Source organism: Taudactylus pleione, unplaced genomic scaffold (genome assembly GCF_031769625.1).
Source record: "Taudactylus pleione unplaced genomic scaffold, aTauple2 ptg000535l, whole genome shotgun sequence".
In the NCBI taxonomy this organism is placed as follows: domain Eukaryota; kingdom Metazoa; phylum Chordata; class Amphibia; order Anura; family Myobatrachidae; genus Taudactylus; species Taudactylus pleione.
Window position 1 is genome coordinate 7,663,433 of NW_028284937.1, and position 18,238 is coordinate 7,681,670.

At 47.1% G+C, this 18,238-nt stretch overlaps 1 protein-coding gene across 1 annotated transcript in view; it reads right to left on the bottom strand.

Annotated features, from left to right (window-relative positions):
- The window catches only part of TNNI3 (troponin I3, cardiac type), a 59,397-nt gene that overhangs the window by 29,578 nt on the left and 11,581 nt on the right, over positions 1-18,238 (bottom strand). The window contains exons 3-5 of the mRNA XM_088450968.1: positions 11,822-11,992; positions 2,190-2,231; positions 1,661-1,792 (exon numbers count right to left, since the gene is read on the bottom strand). Of these exons, the coding sequence (XP_088307094.1) occupies positions 1,661-1,792; positions 2,190-2,231; positions 11,822-11,992 (345 nt within the window). The remainder of the gene's footprint in view (positions 1-1,660; positions 1,793-2,189; positions 2,232-11,821; positions 11,993-18,238) is intronic.

An 18,238-nucleotide genomic window follows, 5' to 3' on the forward strand; every position in this document is an offset into this window, starting at 1 on the left:
CGTTGCAGCGCCAGCGGGGTTGTTGGAGCGGCAGCGTGGACGTCCAGATGGACAGTCTGAAGCTGCCACTCTGAAGAAGTAAAAATAAATAAATAAACTCTTCATTTAAAAAAATAAATAAAAATAAGCTTAGGGGCTGCATATGAAGCCCCACTGCGCCAGGGTGACCCGACTCCGGCCGGGCACCAACTAAAACTGAGGTGGCCTGTGGCTCGGGGGCGGGGTATAGAGGAGAATGGACCCAAGTGCATCCTGGGAGCAGAAAAAGCTTTAACTGCGTGGTGCCCGTGGATCCAGCTATACCCCAAGGTCAACCCTGTGGACCCCCTATGGACCCTGAAGTGAAACAGCAGTTAACCAGTCCATTTGAAGGAGGGTTAAATGACAGGCATCTAAATCTAGACGCCTGTCATTTTACCGATGCCGAGAGACCGGCGCCTGACATCCCGATCGAAGGGACGGAGGGGGGGGAGAGGGCTAGGTTTAGGGTTCCCGGGGGGGACTTAGGGTCAGGCACCCCCCCAGGAGGTTAGGTTCAGGCTAGGGAAAGGGGGGGTTAGGCACCCCCAGGGGGTACTTAGGGTTAGTCACCCCCCCCGGGGGACTTAGGTTTAGGCGGCGGGGAAGGAGGAGTTAAGTTTAGGCACTTACAGGGGGGATTGTGGTTAGGCACTGAGGGGAAGATTAGGGTTAGGCACCCCTAGGGGAGGGTTAGGGTTAGGGGAGGAAATTAGGTTAGTCAATACTTACCTTAGGGACGATCAGGATTTTCATCCATGTCGGCCAACCACTGTTGGGATTCCAACCGCTGGACATGAGTCCGGCGGTAAATCATACCGATTCCATTTGAAGTACCACCATATTTCTTGTTATCTTTCAGATATTGCCTTTTCCTTTATGTGTGTGCTAGAAATTCCTTCCCACACCCCTTGCATAATGTAGTGATGGCCATCTAAGGCATCACCATCGATGGTACCATCTGTGCTTTGAATAGATGGCACAAAATTGTAGACTGGAAACCATTGATGGTTTCACTCTTGAATGGGCATTTCTACTGTGGACAATCGACCAAACAGGGGGGGCAGGGCTGAATGGGATAGAGCTTTCCAGCAGATCAATCAGCAAAGATGACCGGGCTGAACAGAACACTGGGAGCTGGGGGAAAAAAGCATTACCGCCTTCTTTTCCATCAATGGTAAAACCATCAACAGTAGATAGCAATCCCTAGCATAATGCAGATAGAAGTAGTGTTCTGTCTCATCAGAAACTGAAGACTGATAAGGGTGGTGGGGGCATCAGGGACCACCAACAACTGCTCACACTGACTTTTGTATATGTTATATATTATAATCATGTTGTCCTAAATGAAACAACTCTTTACAAGTGTCTGCACAGATATTAGAAATATAATCAATGGAATAATGGTTTTGTTTTATATGGCTACCTTTTTACTATATGTCAAATTGTATTGTGATTGGTTGGTGAGGAGAGGGGTCCTCTTTTTCTATGTCATCTACTACAATACTAAGCTAAACTCATGGTCATTTGCTGTACCTTGCAAATGAACCATCAGGTTCCAGAACCCTGACATTTGCTGGTGCACATCCTAATCTGCACAATTGCATGCACTGTCTTACTCCAATTACATACTACTCTTTACCTGCAGCTCAGAACGGGACAGTCCAGAGTGTTGTAGGGGCTGACAGTGCTCAGCCAAGAACCTCTCCTTCTCACGGGCCCTCTCTTCCTCTTCACGTTCCATCTCACTCTTAGCAATTTGCAGCATCAGACTCTAATGAAAACAGCACAACATTCAGCAAGCACCTGTCCCAATTCATTTGGGACCAGTGACATCACCGGGGTATGCGAAGATAAAATGAATTCCCATGAATGGCTGTCTCCACAGTACTGATGACAGACGTTTTTATTATCAATATTTTCTTTTAGAATGATTAAATTACAATTTCCTCTTATAATAAATAAACTCCAAAGGACTGGCACTTGGCAATAATACAGTATTCATGTTTATCATTGTGTGATAATTATCTGCAGGCTTAGTAAAAGCCATAGAGCTCCAGGCACAGGTGTTGGATTCCATTTCACAATGCCAAAGGCTTCTCTTTAGAATCTCAGATGGCACAAACGACTACCGATAATGAGCAAACCCAGGAGTATGAATATATATATACCTTCAGCTGCAGTTTCCGAGACGCAGTAATCTTCGGTTTTCTCTGGCAAAACAAATAATATTTATTATTACTTTATTCACTCAATGTTGTTCAACAGTCATTTTACTAGTTTCAAGGAACAAAATAAATGTACTGAAATAAGAGTATTATGTCCTATTATGACATGGGGTATGCTCTTTTAGTAAATCCCTAGTTACTATACACTGATAATTTGTTTACCTAGTAATCCAGAACAGGGTCAGAACATTGGTGGTGGTTTCTTGTTCATCCATGTGAGCAGTGATCGGTCTGAGGCTACAGCATGGAGCCACGGACCAATAATGGTCAACATGCCAGAGGAGCATGCTGCCCCAAACATAGTGGGGGAAGTAAGCACATGGAGATGATTGTATTAAATACAAAGTGACAGGTGAGCATAGCAGCAGACCACAGAGTGGGCTTGAGAATTGCAATGAAGAGAGACAAGGTGCATACACACTAGACGATATGCTCCCTGAGCGATATCGTCTAGTGTGTCCCCGGCAGGCTGTGCTCAATGTCGTTCATGACAGTGAGCACAGCCGCTGAACGATATCATTAGCGATATCGTTCAGCGCCGGGCTCTCTCACCCATTCCCTGACATGCAGCAACCTGACGAGGTCGTCAGGTTGGCCTGCATGTCAGCCCGATGAACGAGGATGACGAACGACCCGCGGGAACGCGCGTCGTCGTCATCGTTCATCTTTTTTGTGTTAAAAATGGACGATAAAGTGGACGACTGAACGATAACGATATCGTTATCGTTCAGTCGTCCACTTTAATCGCCCAGTGTGTACGCACCAACAGAGATTGGGGTATAGGGGGCATAGGGACTAGTATCACAGATATCTCCTGCTTACCTTCCTCTGGTGGAATGGCCCGCTGTCCCCATACACTAGTATTACAGATATCCCCTGCTTACCTTCCTATGGCGGAATGGCCCGCTGTCCCCATACACTAGTATCACAGATATATCCTACTTACCTTCCTCTGGCGGAATGGCCCGCTGTCCCCATGCACTAGTATCACAGATATATCCTATTTACCTTCCTCTGGCGGAATGGCCCGCTGTCCCCATACACTAGCATCACAGATATCTCCTACTTACCTTCCTCTGGCGGAATGGCCCGCTGTCCCCATACACTAGTATCACAGATATCTCCTGCTTACCTTCCTCTGGCGGAATGGCCCGCTGTCCCCATACACTAGTATCACAGATATCTCCTGCTTACCTTCCTCTGGCGGAATGGCCCGCTGTTCCCATACACTAGTATCACAGATATCTCCTGCTTACCTTCCTCTGGCGGAATGGTGTGCTGTCCTCATACACTAGTATCACAGATATAACCTACTTACCTTCCTCTGGCGGAATGGCCCACTGTCCCCATACACTAGTATCACAGATATCTCCTGCTTACCTTCCTCTGGCGGAATGGCCCGCTGTCCCCATACACTAGTATCACAGATATCTCCTGCTTACCTTCCTCTGGTGGAATGGCCCGCTGTCCCCATACACTAGTATCACAGATATCTCATACTTACCTTCCTCTGGTGGAATGGCCCGCTGTCCCCATACACTAGTATCACAGATATCTCCTACTTACCTTCCTCTTGCGGAATGACCCGCTGTCCTCATACACTAGTATCACAGATATCTCCTGCTTACCTTCCTCTGGCGGAATGGCCCGCTGTTCCCATACACTAGTATCACAGATATCTCCTGCTTACCTTCCTCTGGTGGAATGGCCCGCTGTCCCCATACACTAGTATCACAGATATCTCATACTTACCTTCCTCTGGTGGAATGGCCCGCTGTCCCCATACACTAGTATCACAGATATCTCCTACTTACCTTCCTCTTGCGGAATGACCCGCTGTCCTCATACACTAGTATCACAGATATCTCCTGCTTACATTCCTCTTGCGGAATGACCCGCTGTCCTCATACACTAGTATCACAGATATCTCCTGCTTACCTTCCTCTGGCGGAATGGCCCGCTGTTCCCATACACTAGTATCACAGATATCTCCTGCTTACCTTCCTCTGGTGGAATGGCCCGCTGTCCCCATACACTAGTATCACAGATATCTCATACTTACCTTCCTCTGGTGGAATGGCCCGCTGTCCCCATACACTAGTATCACAGATATCTCCTACTTACCTTCCTCTTGCGGAATGACCCGCTGTCCTCATACACTAGTATCACAGATATCTCCTGCTTACATTCCTCTTGCGGAATGACCCGCTGTCCTCATACACTAGTATCACAGATATCTCCTGCTTACCTTCCTCTGGCGGAATGGCCCGCTGTCCCCATACACTAGTATCACAGATATCTCCTGCTTACCTTCCTCTTGCAGAATGGCCTGCTGTCCCCATACACTAGAATCACAGATATCTCCTGCTTACTTTCCTCTGGCGGAATGGCCCGCTGTCCCCATACACTAGTATCACAGATATCTCCTACTTACCTTCCTGTGGCGGAATGGCCCGCTGTCCCTATACACTAGTATCACAGCTATCTCCTGCTTACCTTCCTCTGACGGAATGGCCCGCTGTCCCCATACACTAGTATCACAGATATCTCCTACTTACCTTCCTCTGGTGGAATGACCCGCTGTCCCCATACACTATTATCACAGATATCTCCTACTTACCTTCCTCTGGCGGAATGGCCCGCTGTCGCCATACACTAGTATCACAGATATCTCCTACTGACCTTCCTCTGGTGGAATGACCCGCTGTCCCCATACACTAGTATCACAGATATCTCCTGCTTACCTTCCTCTGGTGGAATGACCCGCTGTCCCCATACACTAGTATTACAGATATCTCCTACTTACCTTCCTCTGGCGGAATGGCCCACTGTCCCCATACACTAGTATCACAGATATCTCCTACTTACCTTCCTCTTGCGGAATGGCCTGCTGTCCCTATACACTAGTATCACAGATATCTCCTGCTTACCTTCCTCTTGCGGAATGACCCGCTGTCCCCATACACTAGCATCACAGATATCTCCTGCTTACCTTCCTCTTGCGGAATGACCTGCTGTCCCCATACACTAGTATGGGGACAACATTTATCAAGCTCTGAAAATATAATATTTTCTGAGCTTGACTGCGGGAGCACGTGCCATCTTCAGATGGCGAATGCTCCTGTTCCTGCATCGCAACCTGCTCCTTTCCTATGGTAAGGAGGTCCGGGTTGCAAAGAGGGATCCTTTCGGATCCCTCCGCCCCTGACCGGCTCCTTCCGCCCGGACGTCGGGGTGCTTGTGCGCATGTGTGACCTGTAGGTCATGCATGTGCATTCCCGTCACTGCTCCGACATGAGCAGTGAAAAGATTCACTGCTCCGAAAAAGAGCTGTGAAGCGGCTTGCGAGGACAGCTATTGCATCAGCTGTCACCGTGCCGCAGCAATGATGAGTTGCTCCGATATCTGCGGAGAGTCAGAATGTTAATTATCGGGGTCCGTTCGGACCCTGATAATTAACATCTTGAACAGACCCCGCAGTCAGGAGATAGAAATAGGAAAAAGAAAGTCATACAGTATATAAAGAGTAGGTAGAGGGCCATACAAACCTAAGCAAAGGGGAAGAGAGAAGGATACAGACAACATGTTGGGTAGAAAACATAGGACAGAGAATTGGGGCACACAAGGAATACAGAGCACATAGAAGTCCCTGACTCAGTTAGTTAACAGTGTTGTACAGCCAAATATGGGCTAATTAAACTCTTTACAGAGGCGAAGCAGGAAGCACTAACGATAAGATGTATGAACATCTCATCTGCCAGAGCGAGGAGTGAAAATTCCCCCCACGAGCGATCCCTGTCTGAGTACACCGTGTATCAGCCTAGTGCTGATGAGCTGGGTCTCACTCCTGGCCGGCTCCATTGGGCATGCACGGGATCTCATAAGCATCGTACAGTCCCTGGAGCAGGCAGCAGCAGGGACAGTGATGTGCTACTGACCATTCATACATTGCCCAGCTTATCGATGTTGCTATCTTGTAGATAGCAGTGACGATAATGACAGGAGGTCATATTGCTCCTGTCATTTACCGCCCAACACCTCAATAATACATGGGGGAGAAGTGTTATCAGCGCACATAACGTGTGCTAATACCACTTCTCCATATGAACACATAATACATGTACCCCATTATGAGATGTAAATTGCTTATTAAGAAAGTGAGGACAGTGTCGTCAATACAAAGAATATGTTACCTGGTAGAAAGAGGAGTTCACCCTATACATGGGGCTCAGAGTAGCTCATTGTGATGAGAACCACACAATAAAGCTATGTTATTACTTGTTTGGAGCACAGGACAAGCAGGTTGTCAGAGCTGCCGATCATGGCACCTTTGATCGGTAGTTTTAAAACAGCAAGGTAAATAAATGATAAATCGGGCTTGCTTAGAATTTATTTCTGTTGTGGTTTTAAATCTATTGATCAAAGTGATTGGTAGCTTGGACAACCCTCTGCTAAACAAATAAGTAACTTTATGGTCAGCTGACAAGGTGCTGGTGATGTACAACCAGTATTCAGAAATACATTAACAAATACAAACCAAAGCGATACTAGCTGGTAGTATTAACTCCAAACTTACAGCATTGGCCAGCTAGTCAGGGTCCACTCAGCTTGTGCATGAACTAGGATCACCAAGTTACACAGGTGTAATTCACTTAGGGGCAGGCTTGCCTACCCTCCCGATTTGGCCGGGAGCCTCCCGATTTTCGGGTGCCGCTCCCGGCCCCCCGGAAAGGCAGGCAAGCCTCCCAGAAGCTTGCGAACCTCCCGATCTCCCCCCTAAAAAAAACGGAAACCCCCGCAGCAGGGGGCCCGGTGACGTGATTCGCGCAGAATCGCGTCATCGTGGCCCCGCCCCCTGCTTCACAATGCTGAAAATAACAGCATTGTGAAGAGGGGGCGGAGTCACGATGATGCGATCGTGCGGCCCCACCCCCGCCCCCAGTGTGCCACCAAATGGCCGCCCCCACCCCCGGCTCCGCCCCCAATGGCCAGCCCTGCCCACTGCTATTAGCCGACAATCAGCTCCCTCCCGGAAGGCTGGAGCTGATTGTCGGCAAGTATGACTTAGGGCCTATTTATTCACTTTTTATATTTTTCATAAAATAAAGTGTGTTCACAACCCTTTTCACATTACTTTAGTATCACATAAATTTACTAAAGGGCAATTGGAGTAGAATTTGTAAAATATTACTACAAGCCCTAATTATCACATATTTTTAGTAATCAAATCGCAAGGCCAAAGGTCAGCCCTCAGCGAGATTTCCACAAAAAAGGCAGGACCCAGGAAGCCCTGGCAGAACAAACGTCCAGGATCTAGGGTCCAGGATAAACCAGTGGCCTGATGGGACGGGCCTCCCCCTGGGGGATCCCAGGGAGGGGGGCTGACTACTTCGGTTCTCAGAGCCCTGGTACCTCACGACGGAGGATGCCTGGGTTCGAGGAGTTGTTTCCCGAGAGTACGCCCTCATGTTTTGGAGGACTCCTCCGCAAAGGTTCTTTTGTGTAAACCCGCAGGTGGGTTCAGAAAGAGCTTTGGCCCTTCAGAAGGCTATTCTTGCCTTGCTAGCATCAGAAGTAATGATTCCGGTGCCAGAGAATCAGTTCCGAGAGGGGTTTTACTCCAATCTCTTCTTGGTTCAGAAACCGAATGGGTCATACCGGCCTATTCTGAATCTGAGAGAGCTCAACAAATTTGTTCAAGCCCCCGGGTTCAGGATGGAAACATTGCGATCGATTGTGTTGGCAATGGAACAGGGGGACTATATGATATCCCTAGATATACAGGATGCCTACCTTCACATCCCAATCACACAGGCTCATCAAAAATTTCTTTGTTTTGCGGTAGGGGAGGAACATTTTCAGTTCCAAGCCCTACCTTGTGGCCTGTCCACAGCCCCTTGGGTATTCACCAAGGTGATGGCGGTGATGATGGCATGCCTCAGACGCCAAGGTGTCATGATTTTGCCGTATTTGGACGACCTCCTGTTGCTAGGGCAGTCCCCGCAGCAGTTACAGGATCATTTGAGGCTGACAGTATCATGTCTGTACAGTCACGGCTGGATCATAAACTGGCAAAAGTCATCACCCTGTCCGGTACAACAGATGTGTCATTTGGGAGCGAGATTGGACTCCGTGGTGCAGAAAATATATCTGCCGGAGGAGAAGATCCTTGCCCTACAATCACGAATACGCAGGTTGCTTTGCAACAGGCAGATATCCGTTCTAGTAGCCATGCAGGTCCTGGGGTCAATGGTGGCCACCTTCAGGATGGTGGAATATGCTCAATTCCACTCCAGACCACTGCAGCAATTAGTTCTGTCTCGCTGGAACAAGGATCATCGCACGATCAGGTCTCAGCTGCTGCGTCTCTCTCCATAGGTACGGTTGTCCCTGACCTGGTGGTTGCAGACAAAGCATCTCAGGCAGGGTCACCCCTTTTGGGTGCCGGATTGGACATTAGTCAAAACCGACGCCAGTCTTCAAGGTTGGGGGACGATGACGGAGTCACACACTTTCCAAGGAAAGTGGTCAGTGGCGGAAAGCCGGCTACCAATAAACATCCTGGAACTAAGAGCTATATTCAAAGCTTTAGTGCAGGCTCAGGAAATCTTAAAGGGCAGGTCGGTGCAGATACAGTCGGACAATCGCACCGCGGTCGCCTACCTAAATCATCAAGGGGGCACAAGGAGTCGGGCTGCCTTAGCAGAGGTATCAAAGATCCTGGTATGGGCAGAGACTCATCTGCCCACAATATCTGCCGTGTTCATTCCAGGAATCCTGAATTGGGAGGCCGATTTTTTCAGTCTGCAAGAGATAAATGCAGGAGAATGGGCCCTACATCCACAGGTTTTTCGGAACCTTGTGGACAGGTGGGGTCTACCAGAAATAGATCTGATGGCATCAAGAAGGAACAATAAGGTTCCCAGGTATGGATCCTGGACAAGAGATCCGAGAGCCGAGTTTGTAGACGCACTGACAGTAAAGTGGTGTTACAAGCTGGTATATCTGTTTCCCCCGTTTGCTCTTCTGCCCAGAGTTGTCAGAAAGATCAAACAAGAGGGCAGCACCGTCATATTAATAGCTCCGGCATGGCCGAGACGGCACTGGTTCACAGATCTACAGTCTCTCTCCATAGACACTCCATGGCCTCTGCCATTGAGACCGGATCTGTTGCTACAGAGTCCCTGCTGGTACCCGGATCTTCATCGGCTATCGCTGACGGCATGGCTCTTGAGGCCTCCGTCTTGAGGAAGAAGGGGTTTTCCGAGTCTGTTATACGGATGATGTTGAAGGCACGGAAACCATCCTCAGCCCGTATATACTATAGGGTTTGGCATACTTTCTTTCAGTGGTGTGAACTGAAAGGGTATGATCCACAGAAATTCCTGATATCCAGAGTGCTTGATTTTCTTCAAAGCGGTCTGGAAAAAGGGCTCCACCTGGCCTCTTTAAGGGTACAGGTGTCAGCTCTTTCAGTCTGGTTCCAACATAAAATTGCTCTGAGACAAGATATAAAGACCTTTTTTTAGGGGGTGTTGAGGATTCAGCCTCCCTTCGTTTCCCTGGTTGTTCCGTGGGACTTGACTCTAGTTCTGAAGGTTTTACAGGCTCCTCCGTTCGAGCCTTTAAATTCAATAGACATCAAGTGGCTAACAGCAAAGATGGTATTCCTCCTTGCTATGGCATCTGCATGTAGAGTGTCGGCTTCCCTGGATGTGGTCCGTGCATTGAGAATTTATTTTAAACGCACGAGCAAATGGAGGAAGTCCGATTCACTTTTTGTGCTTTATGGTTGTCATAAGCGTGGCTGGCCAGCCAGTAAACAGACACTGGCCAGGTGGATTCACATGGCAATTTCATTGGCTTATACACAGGTTGGTATGCGGGTGCCGGATTCAGGGACGGCACATTCTACTAGGGCGGTAGGTCCATCATGGACGGCCCGCCGGGGTGCTTCTGCTGAGCAATTATGCAAAGCAGCCACATGGTCTTCCATCCATACCTTTGTCAAATTTTATTCCTTTGACACCTTTGCCTCTCAGGATGCCTCCTTCGGGCGTAGGATTCTCCTCTCTTCCGAGAGCCAGGAGCATCCCCGCCCGTAGAGTTAGTGCTTTGGGATATCCCCAACGTAATGGCTGTGGACCCCATGGACCCCGAAGAAGAAAATAAGAGTTATGGTATAACATACCTTTGTTAACTCTTTTTCTTCAAGGTCCATGGGGTCCACAGGACACCTACCCAGACGCACCTGTAGTTCTGGGGGAGGTTTTTCCGTAGTTCTTCTCTTGAGAGTCTGGACTCGTGAGTATGGGTCTTTTCTTTCTTACCCTTTGTTTGTCTCTGCCTGCTTGAGCTTGGTAACGAACTGGCTACCTGAGGCAGGAGATGGGGTATATGAGGAGGAACCCCGGTGCATCCTGGGAGCAGAGAACTCGTTTGCGTTAACTGTTTGGTGACCGGGATTCATACCCCAACGTATTGGCTGTGGACCCCATGGACTTCGAAGAAAAAGAGTTAACAAAGGTATGTCAACCCATAACTCTTATTTTCCCCCTGTTCACCGACTCCTGCTCAATGCGAATTTAGGACCTGATTCAGACCCACTCGCAAGTGGCCGCTAGCTCGTTTGCGACCACTATTTCCAATCTGCACATGCGTATGCATCGCGCGTGCATGAACCACTGCGAGTGGTCTGTAAGGGCTCGCTCGCCCAGCATAGACAGCCCATCTGAATGAGTGACAGGAGAGGCCGTTTGTGGGTGGTAACAGAGGCATGGCACTGCTAACGGGGGAGTGGAGGTGCGAACGCAGGCGTGCCTGAGTGTTGCAACGCCATTTCAGAGGCATGCATAATTAAAAGGCAGCGTCATAGTTCACGCCACTGAAGTGCTCGCAGTGCTTGCGGCAGGGTATAGTCAACCTCAAGCGCTGCGATTGCATTCAATGGTGCTCGATGTACCAATGTTTTTAGGCACTTCCAGGAGATGACGTACGCAAGTGGGCGTCTTAAGAATGGATGGCGGGCGTCTACATACACGAAGTGATCGCTCGCCAAGCCATAGTGCTTATGTCTTGCCTTGCGATCACTTCCCTTGCTGGGTGTGTGCCAGATTTGCATAAGCTGGAAGCGAGCTATTGCATCTAGCGACTGGGTCTGAATCAGGTCCTTAGTTGGAAATATCACACTACAATCTGCAGTTGAAACCCAGTCTCAGGCTTCCGGGTGCAGGTTCCACAAATAATGAAATAAAAAATATAGAAGTGTTTACAGCAAAGAACTAGAAATCAGAAACATGTCAAACCAGCTACCAGCTACTCTTCTTGTCTGTCAGGCTCCTGTTTTACTCTTAGTAGACCCCCGTGCATGTGAGGCACAGGAAGACACTCCTATGCATCCAGGTACATGTTTCTATGTTTTGCTGACTGATGGTTATTCTGTACTCATTAAACATACTGACATGTGGATATCACCACTCATCTTTTAACGTATGTTCCGCAATAACGTATAATAAAATACTGTAATGTAATACACAAAAACATAGAAATACCAAGTATACCTAATTTGCCCCTACCTTAACCTGTGGCTCGGTGGCATAGGAGCGATAGTTTGCTGATGACTTCCTCCGGATTAGTGGTGGGGCGGCTGCTGGAGGTGCAGGTTTTGGTGGTTCCGGTACTGGTTCTTCCTCCTCCTCTTCTTCTTCAACCTCTTCTTCAACATACTCCTCTTCCTCTTCTTCATACTATTGGAAGACATGTTTATGTCAAGGTGACAGTATAAACTCTTTGAGGAGCACATTTCCCTATGTATGTATTATCTATAAGGATAAGCTGGAGGTAACAGATTGTTATTATTGGTGACTAAAGACTGTTCTCCAAAGGTGATCTATGGTTCATGATGTTCATTGCATTTATATTTCTTCTAATAAACGTACATATATATAAGACAAGAGTTTATCATCAGTTAGACAAGCCTGCACCACACCATTTTTTTTTATATAGCAGCTCTGCTACTTTTGTGTCACACCCTCAGATGGCGTCACTTGGTGCAGCCCACACACCCCCCTAGTGACGCCATTAGGCCCGCTGCTCACTAGTGCCCTCAGACATTAAAACGTCCCTGAAGGACATCCTTATCATAGTCAGTATATGACATTACTAGTCAGAGTTATTACAATGTCTTGCACTGCAGTTGCCATGTCAATGTGACAAAGATGATATACTTCACATACTGTGGGCCTGATTTATTACGGATCGCAATTGCAATAGTGATTACACACGCAGTTCACTATGCCATCGCAGCACTACATAAGGACGCCCACTTTACCTTACACACATCCATAATGTTTAGCAAGACTGCAAAATCATCGGCACAATCGAGTACCATCACAGCCTCACGCACACCTGCACAAGGTCTGACCTTACTCAAAAATTGCTAACTTCATCGCACGCTAGGAGACCTCAGGCTGCGTAGGATATCACAGTGGATAATTTATGCACGCCCACGCAACAACGTTCAAACGCACTGACACGCCTGCATTTCACCGACCACCGCCCCGTCACCTCCCACAAATGGCACTTCCTGTCAATCACTCTGCGATGGGCCTGCATAGTCACTGCGATCTCATTCATGATTGCGCATGCACAGAACGCAACAATCGGCCAATTGCGTGCGTATTAGCAACTGTGATCCTTGCTGGTCCCTGTAGTTGAATTATTCGTACAGCGTGTCTCATTATTCTTTTAACCTTGAAAACCTGTTTCTACTCAACATTTTTATCTGCATCTCTCCATTCATAATACCTCAATTGTTTTTTTTTTGCTTGCTATCTTAATGCATAAATTAAATTATTAATTTTAATTATATTCCTTGTGATAATAGGAGATGTGTATTGGGGTGCAGTAGGTAATCCTGACAGCGGCAGCTCGGCAAGGGTGAAAATCACTATCATCCCTAAGGTAAGTATCGCTAACCTAATTCCCCCCTCTAACCCTAACCCTCCCTTAGGGGTGCCTAACCATAACCTCCACCCCAAGTGCCTAACCCTAATCCCCCCTCTCAGTGCCCAAACCTAACCCCCCCTTTCCCCGCCGCCTAAACCTAAGTCCCCCGGGGGGGTGCCTAACCCTTATCTCCCGTCAGGGGTGCCTAACCCTAACCCTCCATTCCCCTAGCCTAACCCTAACCTTAGGGTTAGGCACCCCCCCGGGAGCCCTAGACCTAACCCTCCCCCCCGCAGCTGTCCGCGCCCGGCACCCGGCATCACTTCGATCGGAATACCGGGCGTCGGTCTTCCGGCGTCTGGTTAATGACAGGCGTCTAGATTTAGACGCGTGTCATTAGTACCACGCCGGGATTAGAACGTCTGGAAGCCGGACGGGATTTAGACCGTCGGCTTCCAAACTACATCCCGTATATTGGAAGTGGTAATACTGTATTAAGAGAGATATATAGTCTATATTAGGAAGGATTGGAATAGGAGAGGCATATGAGGACAAGTGTAAAAAGCATTTAAAGACTATCTAGGGGTACTGATATAGTATGTGCATGGTAATATATAATATGTAATACTCTTCTAAAAATGCCCATTACAAAATGTACGCTAAAATATAAACTGAAATTTCAAAATGAATTTCCGTTTTAACACAATAGTGCCTATTCCCCAATTCCAACCTACAGTATTAGTCCTATTTCATTCAGCAGGGTTCCTGTATATTAGGCACCAACCAGGGGCAGAACTATGGGAGACAATGGAGGTGCCTGCCGCCGGGCGCCAGCACTGAAGTGGCACGTCCTTCATTGCCCACAATATATTCACCCCACTTAGGACTATTCTATATTAGTGTTTTTGTGCATGATAGATAGATAGATAGATAGATAGATAGATAGATAGATAGATAGATAGATAGATATGCACCGTATTTATTTTCCTTTTTCTCAGGGAGGGGGGGCACCAAATTATAACTTGCCTCCTGGCATCTGGGATGAATTTACGCCACTGGCACCAACCTCTGAGAGTATCCAAGTGGCATAGTATGAGCTGAAAGCATATTGTGATAGGTGCAGTCATTTCCATCACTTGGCAATGGTTTTCTTTGTCTCTAAGGGGAAATAGTCTTCCCGAGCCAGTTCAGGTCACTGCCCTGCAGCATCATTTATAATTGACAGTCCCACAATCAATTATAAATCACTGGAATTGAAGAAATGTTATTGGATGTTGTAGCTTCCACTTAAGAAGATGCCACGTGTGGTTAATTATGATGTTTTTCTTTGTCCTTGTGTAAAAATAATAAATAATATAAATAATAAAAAACATATTTAAATGTACTAGCATTATGTCATTGTTCACTATACTATCTATGTATAAACCGGAGATGTTTAATGATTCATCTCTGGGTTATCTCCTCTGTTACTCATGTCAGAAATTGCCTCTATCTGTCATTTTACATCCTGCTGAACCGCTGTGAAATGTCAGCTTGGATCTGATTTAATACGGATTTTCTGCATTCACACTATTCAATAAATTAGTGTTTCCAAAATTGGAATTCATTTTTTCAGAGTTAAAGATTATTAGATGAAAACAATAACCCAGAAGAGTAGCAGTTGTGTATACTGCAGTGTTCCTACGTTTATAAGGGGAGACGCTAGTTTATTTATTAAATTCATTAACTGGTAAAGAAAAGCTGAACATACATTAACAACAAGTTATGAAAAAGTATCAACAACTTAGACATAAACTTATTGCAGTCCCATAGGCAAACACAGGGGGGTTTCCGGTTGCCTGGAACCCCCCTCCCTAATTCAAAAGTTGCATGTTTTTAAGATGCCCTCAGTGTCACAAATTTAATTAGCTTGACCTGTTGACCTATTAAAATGTGTTAGTCAGTAATGAATACACTTGTGCACCAACTAGAAGATCTGGAAAACATGCACTGTTAGGAGTGCCCTGATATACTGTAGACCATCTATAGGGTCAATTATTAATACTGTATAATAATACATTATAATCTGTACATATATGTCCAGGGCAGTGCTAAGTTCTTTTTCTGCCCCTCCAGATTCCAGAACTTACTCAAATGATCTGCAATGGAGCCCACATCTGAAATAAAATCATTTAGCTCAGACGGGAAGGCCCTACTGCCGCATATATTGGCATACTGTGATTGCTGGTCCTGTATATGCCAGAATTATTACATAATGTACACTACTATAAACTGTACTTCGTATGCCGTATATTATAGCTGGTTAAGTGCTGATTATGCCCTCTTCATGGACAGGCCACACTTGCTTTAAAATGAAGCATTTGGAAACCGCTCTCTAGAGCATACTTGCCTACCCTCCCGATTTGGTCGGGAGCCTCCCGAAAATCGGGTGCCGCTCCCGACCACCCGAAAGGCAAGGCAAGTCTCCTGGAACCAGCCGCAGCCATCCCGCACCCCCCGTTGCCGGCCACTTAGTATGCAGCCCTTGCGATCAGATGACGCGATTTGCGTTAAATCGCGTCATCGAAGCCCCGCCCCCTGCAGTACAGTGTCTGTATTACGGGCTCTGCACAGCAGGGGGCGGGGCCACGATGACGTGTTGAGCCGCCATGCCCACCTTCTGTATACATAGTGTCGTTGAGGCTGTCCCCTCCCGGAAGGGACAGCCTAAAGGTAGGCAAGTCTGCTCTAGAGGGGTAATTAGCTGGTAGATGGGTGTTGGTGGGTGCAGTGTCTAAGGTGCTCAATCAGGATCCAACACAGCTTGTAGGTAAATAAATGATAATAGTGCTTTACTTTCAGCATATTCAGGTGCAACACAAATGAACAGAAAACAATAAATGCCTAGCCCCTTTTTAGGGCAACTACCTCACTTTTTCGCCCCTAACTATAATTGTGCTGCTAATCTGCAAACACAGGGCCCGTTCCGATGTTTGGGAATCTGTGTAGGCGTAGGACCCATTCTGCGAGTGTGCCTAATGGGTCCTGCTAACTCTCTCACAGACTGACAGCAGACAGTCTGATGACGTTTCTGGGCGGGGAGGGGGCGGCGATGTCCTCCGTTTCCTGAAAAGTTGCGTGGGAGGGAAGAAGCCAGGATCTCCGTCGGCTGACAGAGATTTCCTGGCCTCTTCCTCTAAACTGCGGCGGCCGGCTGCGGGACCTCATGGGTCACCGCAGCCAGCTGATGGTACGCAGATTAGCCGATGCTGCAATGGAGAACGCAGCTCGGATAAGTAATGCACAGGAGGTGTGATGCCTCCTGCTGCATTACCATATCTGCAAGGATCGCAATTGCAAAGCTGCCTGCATGCATACATCATATCTATAGCCTGCGTGCATACATCATATCTATAGCCTGCGTGCACTACACACTACAGTATATGCCTGCATGCAGTTTTGCAATTACGATCCTTGCAGAATCAGGCCCACAGTTTCTCTGCGTCAAAGTCCAAGTCCTGTCTCTGACAGGTATTCTCACAGGCTCCAGCCTGTCTATGGCTGCCACATCTGCTTAGGAATTCAGTCTCACAATCCGGTCTGCTTGCAGTCTCACACTCTGCTCCCAGCAGAGTAACATACACAGTCTGTGGAGCTTTGGGGTTTTCCCTACCTCCTGTAGGTCTGAACCAGGCTTCCTAACTACCAGTGGCTTCCCAACCCACACTGGTCTCCAACTGTAGCCCCACCTGGACTGGACACACAGGCCCCAGCCTGACTGCAGAGTCTTGCAGACTGACTCTCTCTCACTACAGCACATACTGTAGGTGTGGCAAAACTTAGTATTTCTACCCTGTGTGGGCGGATCTCTCCTACCCCACACAGAATCTGCTGCTCACCAGCGCCATCTCTGGTGATAGTGCCACAATATATATATGACCACAGGAAGATATTTGTCATGAGTACTTTTGAAGCCTCTGAGTGCTGCACATATGATATGTTGTAGTTAGTATATGTGTGTATATATATATATATATATATATCTAAAAGATGAACAAAGGGGGCGCCACATAGTGCTTCATCAATGACATTTAATAACACATATCATAAATGATAAAACGTACCAAATGTGGCGGTCAGACCACCACGAGTGTAGAAAGCTATGTTTGGAGCTTTCTACACTCGCGGTGGTCTGACCGCCACCTTTGGTACATTTTATCATTTATGATATGTGTTATTAAATGTCATTGATGAAGCACGATGTGGCGACCCCTTTGTTCATCTTTTAGATACATTTAACCCGGTGTCTGGATACGGGGATTCTGGAGAGGGGAAGACGCCGGCCTAATTCATAAGGCATTGCTCACAGACCGGCATTGACTTGTTTAAAAAACTACCGGGACTGCTGCTGTATTTTTAAAAGAATTTGCGCACCATTTGATATATATATATTTATTAGGGGTGTGCACCGGCCACTTTTCGTGTTTTGTGTTTTGGTTTTGGATCTGGATCTTTCTTCGTGTTTTGGATCTGGATTGGTTTTGCCAAAACCACCCTTCCGTGTTTTGGGTTCTGGGTTTTGTGTTTTGGATCTGTATTTTTTTTAAAAAAAGCATAAAAACAACTAAAATCACAGAATGTGTAGGTTTTTCTGTTCCTATGCTATTATTAACCTCAATAACCTTAATTTCCACTCATTTCCAGTCTATTCTGAACACCTCACACCTCACAATAGTGTTTTTATGTCCAAAAGGTTGCACCAAGGTAGCTGGATGACTATGCTAAGCGACACGAGTGGGCGGCACAAACACGTGACCCATCTAGGCGTGAAACTGCAGTGGCAGACAGGATAGCAGTTTGAAAAACTAGGCCCCAAACTGTACATAATGCAAAGAAAAAAAAGAGGTGCAAGATGGAATTGTCCTTGGGCCCTCCCACCCACCCTTATGTTGTATAAACAGGACATGCACACTTTAACAAACCAATCATTTCAGCGCCAGGGTCTGCCACACAACTGTGGCTGAAATGATTGGTTCGTTTGGGCCCCCACAAAACAAGCTGGCAAT